This window comes from Paramisgurnus dabryanus, chromosome 7, assembly GCF_030506205.2.
Source record: "Paramisgurnus dabryanus chromosome 7, PD_genome_1.1, whole genome shotgun sequence".
In the NCBI taxonomy this organism is placed as follows: domain Eukaryota; kingdom Metazoa; phylum Chordata; class Actinopteri; order Cypriniformes; family Cobitidae; genus Paramisgurnus; species Paramisgurnus dabryanus.
Window position 1 is genome coordinate 35,360,246 of NC_133343.1, and position 14,133 is coordinate 35,374,378.

The 14,133-nt window shown below is 36.6% G+C and overlaps 1 protein-coding gene across 6 annotated transcripts in view; it reads left to right on the forward strand.

Annotated features, from left to right (window-relative positions):
• The window catches only part of magi3b (membrane associated guanylate kinase, WW and PDZ domain containing 3b), a 137,414-nt gene that overhangs the window by 65,902 nt on the left and 57,379 nt on the right, over positions 1 to 14,133 (forward strand). For all 6 annotated transcript variants that reach the window (XM_065279710.2, XM_065279707.2, XM_065279708.2 and 3 more), the window contains exon 2: positions 10,346 to 10,462. In XM_065279710.2, coding sequence (XP_065135782.2) covers positions 10,346 to 10,462 — 117 coding nt within the window. The remainder of the gene's footprint in view (positions 1 to 10,345; positions 10,463 to 14,133) is intronic.

Sequence of the window (14,133 nt, forward strand, 5' to 3'; positions counted from 1 at the left end):
TGTCGTCATAAACACATCTCAAACAATGTCATCATTGCATTAAAAATGAGTGAATGAAACTAAACGACAGTTGTTATTAACGTGCATAAAATCTCCTTTTATGATTATGATCGTGTCATGTCAATATGCACAAACCTTCAAGTTTTACCAAAATATATTTTTTACTAGTCTTGTTTGAGCAAAAAGCACGCAAGCCTTTGTTATTGAACGATTGTTATTGAACAGAGACGGCACATAAGCAATGCTCCCTCAGCTGCAAAAAGCAAAAAGTACCTGCGTTTGGATGCGTTTTACATATGAATCGACACATGATGTAAGTTTATGCTGTGAACATTGCTTGAATGTTAAAGGGCTTAACTGGAAAAAAGGAAAGTTTGTCGAGATAAACTTTAAAAGTTGGCTTGACAAAGTATTGCATTATGCATTGCACAATAAAATGTGCCTTTGGTTTGTCCTAGGAAAATATTTACAGTTGAATTATTGGATGGGGCTACTGACATTTCATTTGTCAGATTTATAGAAATATAAACAAAATATATCCGAGAAAAACTATTAGACATGAGTTTGACCTGACCCAGTGGCAACCTGATCCATATGTATATGGCACCGACTTCAGTCTGCATCCATGCATGCACCAGTCAGACAAAAAGAAACACTATTGGCATCCAATTTGGCCCGCTGCTTCATTTAATTTCCTTTGTTTTCTGACAAAAGCACGAAGGTAACTGCTAAAATGTGCATTCAAAATTGACTGGCATCTCTGTCTCAAATAAAATAAACCTACTATCAGCCAAACGGGTGATCTTCACGAAATCTAGATTTATATGGTGTCCAGCATTTTTTGCACATGTAAGATTAAGGTCTGAACTTACTATAACCATTATTTTTAGAGGATTTAATATAGAATTTCCTATAGAATTATTTACATTTTTTAGATTATCATTATCAAAAATTATCATTACCACAACATGATATTACATTAAATATATGCATTTACAAACTCATGTTTCGGTGATGAGAACTAAAAAGGTACTATGACAAACAAAATTTCAACTTTTATCTGGAGAGGAAAAAAAAGAACTGCTTACCTGGCAGCCATCTTGAGTGTCACAGTCAATTATGTCCCATCCAACAATTTATTTAAAAAAAATGTTAGTTCCTTGAGGGCTTAAACAATGATTGAAAATTGTTGCGGAGGATGAGAAAATTGTTCTTGGACACATTTATATTCCTTATTATTGTCTCTACATTTACCAATGATCACCAAATACCACATGTTTCTTTACTGTAAATGTTTATAGTATAACATGCACTGAAGCTTTTTATTTTTTAGATTTTTTAAATTGTAAATATTCCCAAATCCAGTCATGGACACCTTGCCGTAATGAAAAATTTCCCCTTAAATGTGGAAAAACAACACAATTGGTTTGTATGATGTCATTTGAAATCATGTGCAAAATAGTACCTGAAGAGATGTTTGTAACTGTATGCTTCTTATTTTGATACTCTTACTTAGCTTTACTTTTTTATCAAAATGTTTCATGACACCTCATAAGTCTCATTTTGCAAGAATTACCCAAACGCTGTCACAAGCACTTTTGGCAAACATGTGGGGGGGGTTCAGAAAAGGACTCGTCGGGAGATTGTTCGTCGGGTCGTCTTGGGTCCGTTTGGCAAAGACATCAACTTTAAATTACCAGAGACCCGAATATATATTATTATACCCACATGTGTCCGAGGCACACGTGAAACCTTTAGACCCAAACCCGCTTGGATCTCGTGTAGGACCTCTGTTTTTTGGATTTAACTGGACCTGTGAAGACCTCTAGTTTGATCCCAGTGAACACGCATACTGATTATATGGATAGTTTGAAAGCACTGCAAGTTGCTTTGGATAAATGTATCTGCCAAATGCGTAGATGTAAATACTGTGAAAATAAAAATCTGAGAATGTAGAATAATTAAAAGGAAATACCTAATTTATGATCTTAATCAGATTAATGCCATGACAAGTCAATTAAATAAAAAAATCACACATCTCTCTGGAGATGCTTTAGTCTGGTTAAATAAGACACAAGTCTCAGTAGCCTGTGCCTCACGCTGTTAAAATTCATCGCATGATGTGAGATATTTACTCAGCAAACTCTTCCGCCCAAATGCCTCTCAGACTTGACAGCTGCGCCGAGCGCACACCTTTTGAGGAGGATGCTTATGTAACATGTCAAAACTATAAACTCTGCCTCCACAAATTCCCATCAACCCCTTCACCTCGGATCCGTTTGTTTGGGCTGATGGCTATTCTGATCGGCCCCATCTCCATGCGTCGTAACTGGAGCACAAACGTACTCTTTTATATCAAAATATGGAAGCTTGAGATTGCGATGTCTTGTTTGAGGCACGCACGCTTTGTTGCAGCACACGGTGCGGTTGCGCTGTAACGATTGTTATTGAACAGAGACGGCACATATCAACGCTCCCTCTGCTCCTAAAAGCAAAAACTATCTGCGTTTTACATCTGAATCGACACTTGATTTAACTATGAACATTGACTGAATGTTAAAGGGCTTAACTGGAAAAAAAGGAAAGTTTGTTGAGATAAACTTTGAAAGTTGGCTTGACAAAGCATTGCATTATGCATTGCACAATAACAATATGTTGCCCTTTACAGTAGAATTGAATTATTGGATGGGGCTGCTGAGGTTTTATTTGTCAGATATATAGAAGTCCTCAGGTGTGTTGTTTCTGAGTTCCTATATAATTTGTCAGTAGCTGTTGCCGAAGGCAAGTTTGAACACTTTCACTATCTGCAAATATTGTTCATCCACCTTTTAACACGCTCAGCTCACGGGATGCTTTTTGTCCACTTTGCTTCTTGCACACTTTGCTTCTTGCTGATTGGTTAGGAGATGGGGCAGTGCATTGGTGGGGCAGTGCATTAGCAGCGCTAAGGTTGTAGGTTTGACTCCCAGGGAAACACAAATACCTCCTAAATCTCATAGCAATTATACGCAATTAAAGCAAAAATTTTACACAGTGCATTTTCATTTATACATTTTAGTCAATCTGCTTAAAGTTGGATTTAGGGGTGGGGCTTCATTTTTGCAAACCAGCCACCTCACAAAGTAGTTACGCATTTTTGCAAGACCAGGCTGCAAATACTTCGAACTTGAAAGCACCGTGTGTAGTCTTCTCAATATTTATATCAATAGCTTCATGTGATAAATCTGCTGTAAGTTGTCACTCATTCTCAATCTTCCTTTCTGATGTCGCTCTCGAAAATCATTGCTGGATGCATGCGGTATAAAATGAATACATGGTGGTGAATCTTTGACAGCATGGATGACAAATGCTGTTGGTTTATGCGTGCCACAAAACTTTTGACACAGTCATTTGAAAACAACTGCAGAGGGGGAAAAATATAAGATAAACTGTTCTTGGTGTAGTCCTTTAGATATGTTCTAGATCATTAGACTTGACTATGTTGTTGAGTTATGTGTATCACATGCTTACAACACACTGTTAAAGTATGCATTTATAAATCATGTATTTGTCAAGTATACTCTATGTATAATGAGACCTAGCTCTCTTATATGTAAAGTATTTTCTTATATTAAATATATGCACACTCAGATTGCTTCTATGCATAGATGGGGTGAAGGAAAAAATAAATTAGATGCATCGTGATGCGGACGTGAACGATTCTGAATCTATTAAAAATTTTCAAAATTAGTTTTTTAAAGTTAGTTTACAAAATAATAACCTGACGTTATGGGAACCAAAGGGGTAAAGTCAAGACAAATGCATTTGACAAATACAGTAATACTGCCAAAACCAATGCTCCTTAACATACAGCGGGAAAAATAAGTATTTACATATCATACTATCATACAAAGAAATCAGAACATTTAAGTATACAAGTTGAGTCATAATAACTAAAGTGAAATGACACGGGGAATAAGTATTGAACACATGAAGAGAACAAAGTAAAAATGCTTACTGATAATAATGCTGATGTGTCAAATACTTATTTTCCCCGCTGTAGGTTTATAATGATGATGATCAGACTGCCACGTCAGTTTGTAGAAGTTACTGCCAGTCAACGCTATCTCACGAAAATTCGTACATATTTTACAAATTGGCTTATTCGTATTAATTCATAGGATCACATTCGTAAGTTTTGGTACGATTTGCCTTGACCCCTGTGACGTTGGTGGCATCGATGCATCGTATAGCTAAAAATGGAATCGATTTATCGATACATATCGATGTATCTTTATAGTCCTACCATTTTTCTACAGTAGCCCTAAACGGACAAACTGTTCTGTAGACATTTCGTCACTACGTTCTCAGACGATGATGTGTTTGTCCTGTGGCGGCTACCATAGCTTTGCTATGCGTTTCGAAAGCAAGGCCTGAGTTGTGGACTGAGCCGTTGGTTGCAGTTCACACTCTCACAGCCAGATGCCGCTAAAAGTCTACACACAACACTTTAACATGTAGTATTAATGTCGCGTTTTAATACTTTCATTTTTACTTATTTTAATGTCTGACAGCAGAAACAGAGCCAATGTCAATGTGTTCTTGAATAGCTCAGTGGTAGTACAATGTGTTTGAACCCAGGGAACACATGTTGAACAAATGTATACCTTGTAATAAGTGCAAATGCAACATAATAACATCACAGATATGCTTATTAGTATGTTAAGAATCGATTCTGAATCAAATCGGGACCTTAAGTATCGATTCTAAATCGAATCATGAGGGTCCAAACGATTCCGACCCTTAATGGATAGTCTCCAAAATAGTGAACAAACACTATAAAAATCCATCGCTTGGTTCACCCAGCATTGGGTTATTGTCTACATATGCTTTCCTTTTACTAAAATTGTCATTTTTCTTCTTTGGGCATTGTCTTACTTGATTTTTCAATTCTTGATTTTTATTCTGTTCCTTCAATATGAGCTTTTAGGTCACAGGAATCATAACTCCCTCACCACAATGTTGTGACACACAGAGCTTTCAAATTCCCTTGAAAAAGACGGATAATAGCTTTCCACACCGCTTTCAGAAATAACAGTGTGCCGCGGTCATGTGGCTGTCTTAGCGACTGTCACGACGACTCAAATCTTTACAGCTAGACGCCGTATCTGGACTCTTCTAGGGAGTGAATGTACATCGACAGAGAGAGAGAGAGAGAGAGAGATAGAGAGGTCGGGAAAGCGATCAAAAAATTGAGCGATGCAGCTGTCTTGGTGCTGTCGTCGAGCTCTTGTTCAATCCATTGTGCAGCAGCTGCTTGTCTAAAGTCTTTTTACCTCACAGATTCAGCAACATCAACCCGGAGTGCTTCTGGAGACATTAGCCAACATTCTGGAGCTAAAAATGGCTCATTCGAGTCTCATAATCATTGATGTCTAATAGATGCATGTGTGACAGACTCCATCAGCTGAATCAATGGGGGGAAATGGAGCACAGCTGAGAAAATAAGCCTTCATTTCAGTTAGGTTTCGAGTTGATGGCCAAATCAGGAAAAATGCCATCTGCTCCTAAACGGGGTGTAAAAGTTGAACCAATGTAGATGAATGCTACGCTTAAGTGGGCGAAAGTGTTGCAATAATACTTTATTATATATATACATATATATATATATATATATTATATATATATATATATATATATATATATATACATAAATTATTTGGGTGACCCCCCCAATAATATCACACCGACCCCATGTTAAAGGGACATTACACTTTTTTGAAAATATATTCATTTCCCAGCTCCCCTAGAGTTAAACATTTGATTTTTATTGTGTTGGAATCCATTCAACTGATCTCCCGGTCTGGCGGTACCACTTTTAGCATAGCTTAGCACAATCCATTGAATCTGATTAGACCATTAGCATCGAGCTAAAAATAACCAAAGAGTTTGGATATTTTTCCTATTTAAAATTGGTCTCTTCTGTAGTTACGTCGTGTACTAAGACCGACCGAAAATTAAAAATTGAAATTTTCTAGGCAGATATGGCTAGGACTATACTCTCATTCTGGCGTAATAATCAAGGACTTTGCTGCTGTAACATGGCTGCAGGAAGTGCAATGATATTACGCAGCAGCCGAAAATAGTCCACTTAGTAACTTTCAATGAAAAATATTCAAACTCTTTAGTTAATTTTTAAGCGCGATGCTAATGGTCTAATCCGATTCAATGGATTATACGCTATGCTAAAAGTGCTAGCGCCAGACCTGGTGATCAACTGAATGGATTCCAAAACTGTAAAAATCAAATGTTTAACTCTAGGGGAGCTGAAAAATTAGCCTATTTTCAAAGAAAAGTGGAGTGTCCCTTTGAAGACCCATGCTGTCTTCTATTTTTTTGGTTGGTTTTGTTTGCTTGTTTAGTTTTTTAAGTGTTTGTCCTTGCTGTATTTTGGTGAACACTTTGTCAGGGGCGAGTCGGGAACGATGACAAAGCTCTGCTATTTCTCACCCATAGCAAAGGCAAAGAGAAGGACAGGGATAAGACAAAAAGAGAAATAGAGGTTAAAGGAGTTATGAAAACTCTATTTGAAAAGAAAAGAGAAATTGACAGTTCAAAATGGGAAATAATGTACTCGGAAAACGATGGGTCTTCATCCTAACAAATTCTCTGTCTTCCCCAGACAGGATTATTATATTACCTTCTTTTATTGGTAGGAAAAAATTGTGGTATAAGCCAAGGCACAGAAAGAGAGAGCGATAGAGAGCACATCAGAGCATCTGTTTGATAGCAGTGCTCTTTTAGCTCAGACTGTTCTTTTGAACTTTCAGAATCCAAGAAATGAAGCCAAAAATGAGAGGAGCCCAGATTTGTGTCCTGCTGAGGCCAGGGATCGAGAAAATGTGCTGAAGAAAATGAAAATGTACCTTTGCTGGTCATTTTGACCCCAGGTCTAATGCACAATATGCTAGTTGTTTACTCTACCTGTTTCCTGTCTGCCATTGTTTGTTATGTTAACACATCTGTGGTCAACACTGTCAAGTGGTACTGTAGTTGACCAGCATACAAAGTTCAAAGTAGTTTTTTTTGACATAAGGGTGAATAATGTTTTTTTTTTTTTTTGTGAACTGTACATTTGAGGTTCTGTTATGGTACCAAGCTGTTGGCTGAAATGGGAATGTTTTATTTTGTAAGGATGACCCTGACAGAGTTCATGCAGAAGACTATTCACCAGGCCTGACTCATCAGTGTGTCATTTTAATGTCCCTGTCTTTAGCAACACACTGTTATCATGAACTTGAACATGATCTGACAACATCATAATGTACCAGATGGACTTGCTTTTTTCCTCAGTTGCTGGCTAAAAAAGAAATAAAGCATGTTTTAAAATGAAGCATGCTGAGATGAGGCACCAGTTCTCCCATGTATAAAATAAAACAGCGATCTCCAAGGCACATTGAGTCATTGGGGCATAAAATGCCGCCAATATCTGGTTCTCATGTCAACAATTGTTATAATTCCCGTCGTATGTTTTTCAAAATGAATTAGGGTGTTATCATATTTGAGCTTTTGGTGATTGGTAAATCCGGCTTAATTCAGGACTTTTTATAGAACACCTGTCTTTCCACCCCAAAGGTTATGACACATAACAGGTCACAGTGTGTTTATGAGGAGATTATAGAGGTTTATGGACCGGCACTAACAGCATGGCATAGGGTTGAGAGAAGGAGCTTATACAGTAGGAAAGGCTTTAGTGCTTTATGTCATCTGTCTTCACATATTCTGAGTTATTCTTCTCTTAAAGATTTATCGTACTGTATACTTTTTTAAAATCCTTTTCCTGTAGTCCTTTATTTGCACTGATAATTTAAAAGTTATAACGGTGCATTCACACGGGGCATAAGCATTAACGCTTCCCACTTTCAATGGGTGACATCATGCGTTGCCGAACTGAATTGTGGATCTGTCGACGCCACGTCACTGCCGTTGCCCGCTGCAGAAGTTAAACATTTCTCAACTTTTCAAGCGGCAACGCGTGGGTCAGCCAATCAGATTTCGTATTTCGGCCACTATGATTGGCTGTTGGCCACGCTTCAGACAAGCCTTCCGTCAAGCGTTAACGCTTTTGCCCCATTTGAATGTACCATAATAAGAGGCCATGACTGTTTCTTAAGCACTTTTTTGCTGCTTTTGTGTTTTTCTGTTTAAATTTTATGATACTTTAAAACATAAAATGCCTTTCCCCTTCAAATTAAGGCCGCCTTTTTATCGTACACAACATTCGGACACGACTGCTGGAGTTCGACCCCTACTGGCAGTAGATTGAAATTTCAGTTTAATTGTAAATCTATGCCAACATGGAAGAGAAGCTCATTAACCACTGGTGGATGACAATTTATTCCCTTGCAACCAAACCGAGGTGCCCCTAGCATCCTCTTAGCAAGACCTATATCTCTGCAGCAGAGTGTCGTAGATACATCGGGGTGGGCTCTTTTAAAACATGGTTACACTAGTTTTTATTTCTTTCGAATTTTGCCACGGCAGGCACCTTTAGTTTTCTTCTTAACGTCTCACTGTTTCTGTCGCCTAAGCATAAATAATGTAAAAACACTTTAATGGGCTATGTCATCTGAACCGAAAACAGTGGTTTAAAAACCAAGATATGTACTGTACCGTTTATTAACTGCATTGTTGCATCCTTATGCTGGGTTCACACCAGATGCCTTTGAGGCATCTACCATGCGTAGTTGGACGCTTGAACATTTTGAGTGTACTCGCTTTGTTCTTAATCAATTCTAATTATCGAGACATTCACACGGAAATTCGCATCATGGGAGGGGCTTCTGCGACTCCGCTCACTTCCACTAATTACGTCACTATTAGAGCAAGCTCCTGATTGGTTAAAGCAGCTCGTTTTTCCGCCAAAGTTCAAATTTTTTAACTCACGTGTTTTTGTGGCAACGCTCAATTCGCCCCATTCGTGTGAACTAGACGCGCGAATGAGGCGGAATCGCATTTACCGCGCCGTGCTAAACGCCTCATTTGCGCCGCGAGACCTCCAGACGCGCGTCAATGCGTCTTTACATTGACTTAACATGAAATAACGCGCGCTTGACGCCTCTACCGCGGCTGGTCTGAAAGCATCATTAGTTATTACGTTAATCCAATGCTCATGGATTTAATTCTAATTCTGATAAAAACATGACCTCCGGTTTATTCGCTGTCTTTTATCGTCTACACTGGAAAGGTGTCTTAAAGACAGTTATATAAGTTACCTTATAGGGGCCACCATGTTGCGCTTACATTAACCTTTACGCAGTTGTCCTGTCAACCTAGCATTGGGTCATGAAGGGACGAGTCTAGCCCATGGGTTGTAATTTGATCTGTGCTGGGTTGTTTCAACCAAAAATGCTGGGTTGTCAAATATAAACATTTTCTGGGTGTCAGGTTATGAGTTTTTAAAGTTCTAGTATGTTTTCATAGTACATTAAACTCTTATTTCAATGAATCAAGGTAAAAATTTAGTTCTCTTGTGCTGTTGGTCTCTCTTTATTTATATACTCCGTTTCTCTTCCTCGCCTCATTCGCCCTCACTGCATATCAGCAAACAAGCACAGTCTTCTTCCACAGAGCTACTTTATTCTGCAGAGCTTCTCTGTGAACTTTCTAGAGCCTTTGGAGTTTGTCAAAAAGAGGCAAAGCGAGAAAGTTTGAGCTTTTAAAAGTTCTGCGTGGAGAGTTTCATTAGGTTTCACTTTTCAGAGTCTCATTCGACACAAACTGTGTCAGCTTGTTTGTGAAGTCTTTTCTGAGTTAGCAAACCTTGTGAGAGACTTGTGTGTTTTTTTTTTTTGTGGTTGGGCAAAGTAAGATGTAGATGTAGTTTTAGAAAGTACCAAAAAACAAACTTAAAAACAAGTGGGCACTGGAAGTACTTTTTGTACGTGTGAAATTACCCGTAGAAAGTTTTCTTTTTCTCAATTGATTCTCCAAGACAGCAATTAGATTAATGAGGCTTAAGTAATATTTTGAATCATGAAAAAAAATGGCAGCCCCTTTTCTGATACATTTCTGCAACATGATACTTGAGACTTGATTTAATACATTGGGATAAATTGATTGGATTGTAAATAGTGGGTATTGCATACAAGAAAAGTGTTAACTGTAATACAGTTATGTTTTTCTCCTAAGAAATATTAAAACAAACATCTTAAGGGTCTTTAACTTTAACAGAGGAGCAATACAATTTTCTCCTTTGAGAGTGAATCTAGGTTGTATTCTTTGGATTTAATGCCTAGCTTGACTACTTTTTTATTAGCTTTGAAATCACTTATAAATGATTATCTTTTTTTCTCTCTCTCTGCAGGTAAAGTACTGAACAGTGATTTGAGGCATTATCTTAGCTTGCAGTTCCAAAAAGGATCAATCGACCACAAACTGCAGCAAATCATCCGAGACAACCTTTACCTGCGAACCATTCCATGTAAGTCACGTATACACTTGCTCTACACAGTAAAAAAATTGATTAGTTGTTTCAACTTAAAAAAAGTAGGTGTCCGTGCTGCCGTTAAATTCAGCTTAACTCATTCCCCGCCAGTCTTTTTTTAAAGTTGCCAGCCAGAATTTTTTGTGATTTTCACAAAAGTAAAAAAAAACTTTTAAAAAAGTTTAAAAAAAGAATTTTTTCTTCAAAAAATATATAAAATATATCAAATGAAACAAACAAATCAGGAAAAAAATCTTTCATTCTATTTATATTTTTTCTCTGCTTATAAACTAAAAAATATGGGTATTTTTCTTTAAAAAAAATTTTTTTAGCAAAAAGCTGAAATACTTTTCAGAGATCAGATTCAGAACAATTATCAAAATATAAACGCAGTGTTAAATTAATAAATAATGTTTTGTTTCAGTTTTTATAGACCCCTTTATCGCCTACGTCAACATGACGTCTCCGCTCTAGCTGGAGGTAAAAAAAAGTAGGAACTCATAGCCGTCGCACTAAAAGTTTGAGGTTTTGACTTTAAAATGTCATCTTGTTGTGTTTTTGGCTGCCAGAATAGAAGAAACAGCATTTTTGGTTCAAAAATAGAGTTTTATCGGATCCCGGCAGACATTCCTTCACAGAAATCAAGAAGACAACTGTGGTTTGATCATAAATAATGCTCATGTTTGCAGTGCACACTTCATATCAGGTAAAATAATCTATGCATATGTACTGGTGTGTTGGTTTTATCTAGTACAAATCAGCAAGTTTTTGTTTTATAGGTGAAAAGTCGCCAACCGCGCTATTGTTTAGCTTAAATGTTAAACAAACATACAACGATAGATGTGTGTGCCATCCCTTGAATTGTCTCTTAAAATAATCCATATTATTTTAGTAATCTGGACAAAATTTCCCAAACCACCGTAAGTAATCATATGTTATATAGGAAATATCCAAAACATGCTCCAAAACATTGCCTCCGTGGCTCTTTTTGCCTCCAGCTAAGCCACGCCCAAATACATCACAATGTTTACCAACTGTAAAAGGGTCTATAAATTGGGTAAGTAATTACAGATTACCCTAAAAACTCATCAGGGACAGATTTATTCATGCAATTGTTTTCTCTTAATTGACGAGATAACCTGCAATGGCGGGGAAAGAGTTAAAAATTGTACTTAACTCAAAAAAAGTAGTTGCGTCAACTTATATTAACTCAACATTTTAAGGCATCACTAACACTTTTTAAACAAATTTTTTTTTAAAAAGGGACACATTATTCATGCAAATGTTTTCTCTTAATTGACGATATAACTCGTCAATGGCGGGAAAAGAGTTAAAAATCGTACTTAACTCAAAAAAAGTAGTTGCGTCAACTAATATTAACTCAAAATTTTAAGGCATCACGTACACTTTTTAAACAACATTTTTTTTTAAAAAGGGACACATTATTCATGCAAATGTTTTCTCTTAATTGATGAGATAACTCGTCAATGGCGGGAAAAGAGTTAAAAATCGTACTTAACTCAAAAAAAGTAGTTGCGTCAACTTATATTAACTCAAAATTTTAAGGCATCACGTACACTTTTTAAACATTTTTTTAAAAAAAGGGACACATTATTCATGCAAATGTTTTCTCTTAATTGATGAGATAACTCATCAATGGTGGGAAAAGAGTTAAAAATCGTACTTAACTTAAAATAAGTAGTTGCGTCAACTCATATTAACTCAAAATTTTAAGGCATCACATACACTTTTTAAACAATTTTTTTTTTTAAAGCGACACATTATTCATGCAAATGTTTTCTCTAAATTGATGAGATAACTCGTCAATGGCGGGGAAAGAGTTAAAAATCGTACTCAACTCAAAAAAAGTAGTTGCGTCAACTAATATTATTTTAAGGCATCACATAAAATTTTTAAACAACAAATTTGACCATGGACCACAAACCCTCAATGGTCAATTTTATGAAATTGATATTTATACATCATCCAAAAAACTAAATAAATAAGCTTTTCATTGATGTATGGTTTGTTAGGATATGACAATATTTCACTGAGATACAATAAATTGAACATCTGGAACATAACAGTGCCAAAAAATCTAAATATTGAGAAAATTGCATTTAAAGTCCAAATAAAGTCTTTACCACGCACATTACATTACATTACATTACACTGCATTAAATTGCATTACATGGCATTAATGAACACATTCTGTTATACAAATATATGTATCTCCACAAATCTCCTCTCGAGCTCTCAGTCTTTCTCATTTGGTCTTTAGTGAAGGTTTTTCACTGTTTTCTATATTAGTTAGGCCAGGGAGACCAAGCATCACTTCAGGCAAATACTTTCCTGTTCATCTGGTCCACCAGCCACCCTGATGTGATCTCCACATGCAGTTTGTACAGTGGATCTTTGAGACAAACATTTCGTTCAATTGCAGTAGCAAGTAGCTCATAAAATTCTTATTCAGTTAGTTTGTTATGTCACATTCTGCATAATTCGACAGGTGACAAACGTGTCGTAAAACACCCGAGAAGTGAATTTACCACTTTACCATGCAGTATTTTAATGCAAAGCTCTGAGGGGAATTTAGCGATAATGAAATCCGCCTGCTTATAGCGATGTTTACTTTGACATGCTGTTTGCCTTGTTTTGGTGCCAGGTTAGCTAAAGACTTAAGCAAATCATAAAATATGTATAAAATATGCACAATGCAATTGCTGACCTAGCGTGTCTTTACCAAAAGTATAGTTGAGAGTCTGGTTTCTGTATGTGAATCCGGTTATGATAATGTTCTTCATCATTTGATGAATTATGCTACCAATGTTACATGCAAAACATCTCTTTTTTTAATAAAACTAGATGAATTTCCATAGGCAACAATAATGCAGCATTAATCGCACCAGGCCATTAAGAAAGTCATGTGGGTAGATTTTTTATGCATTTGGCAGACACTTTTTATCCGAAGCAACCTACAGTGAATTTTAATGTATACATTTTTTATCAATATGTCTGTTCCTCGGATCTGAATCTATATGGGTGCTAATGCAATAGAGCTAGGAATGTACATAAATAAAAAAAATGAATGCGAAGGAGCATTATAACTGGAAACATATCTATACAAGCTTTCAAGTCAAGCATACTTTTGGCATTTTAAAACACAGATTGAAATGTCTGGATCGCAATGATGGACAGATGCTGCATAGTCCCATTGAAGTATGCCAGATTGTGAAGTCTACTGCATTCCCCACAATCTGGCACTCACAACTGGCCTGCTTTACGCGAAGAGCTCTAATTTTGTGGGTGTCTTTGCAACATTACCTGATTTGCATAATGACTCTCAGCATAAATGATTTAGGTTATATTGTATTGCTAATGAATAATGTATAAATAACACTTTAAAAAATAATTTTTGCTGCTGGAGTCCAACTCAGTAGCTGTTGTAAAGAGAATCATAGAAAGAGAATTTAAATTTGACCCTGATCTTTTGAAATAAAAGTTCACTGAATATAAACATCAAACATGTCTACTGAACTCCTACGTTTTACTGATGTAAGACCAATTAATGCATAACCTTCTGCGCGTCATAACCTTTGCACATCACCTGTTTGCCCTGCTCGGTCAGGTAAAGCGAGAAATAGTGTCATTACTGCAAAACTCATTAG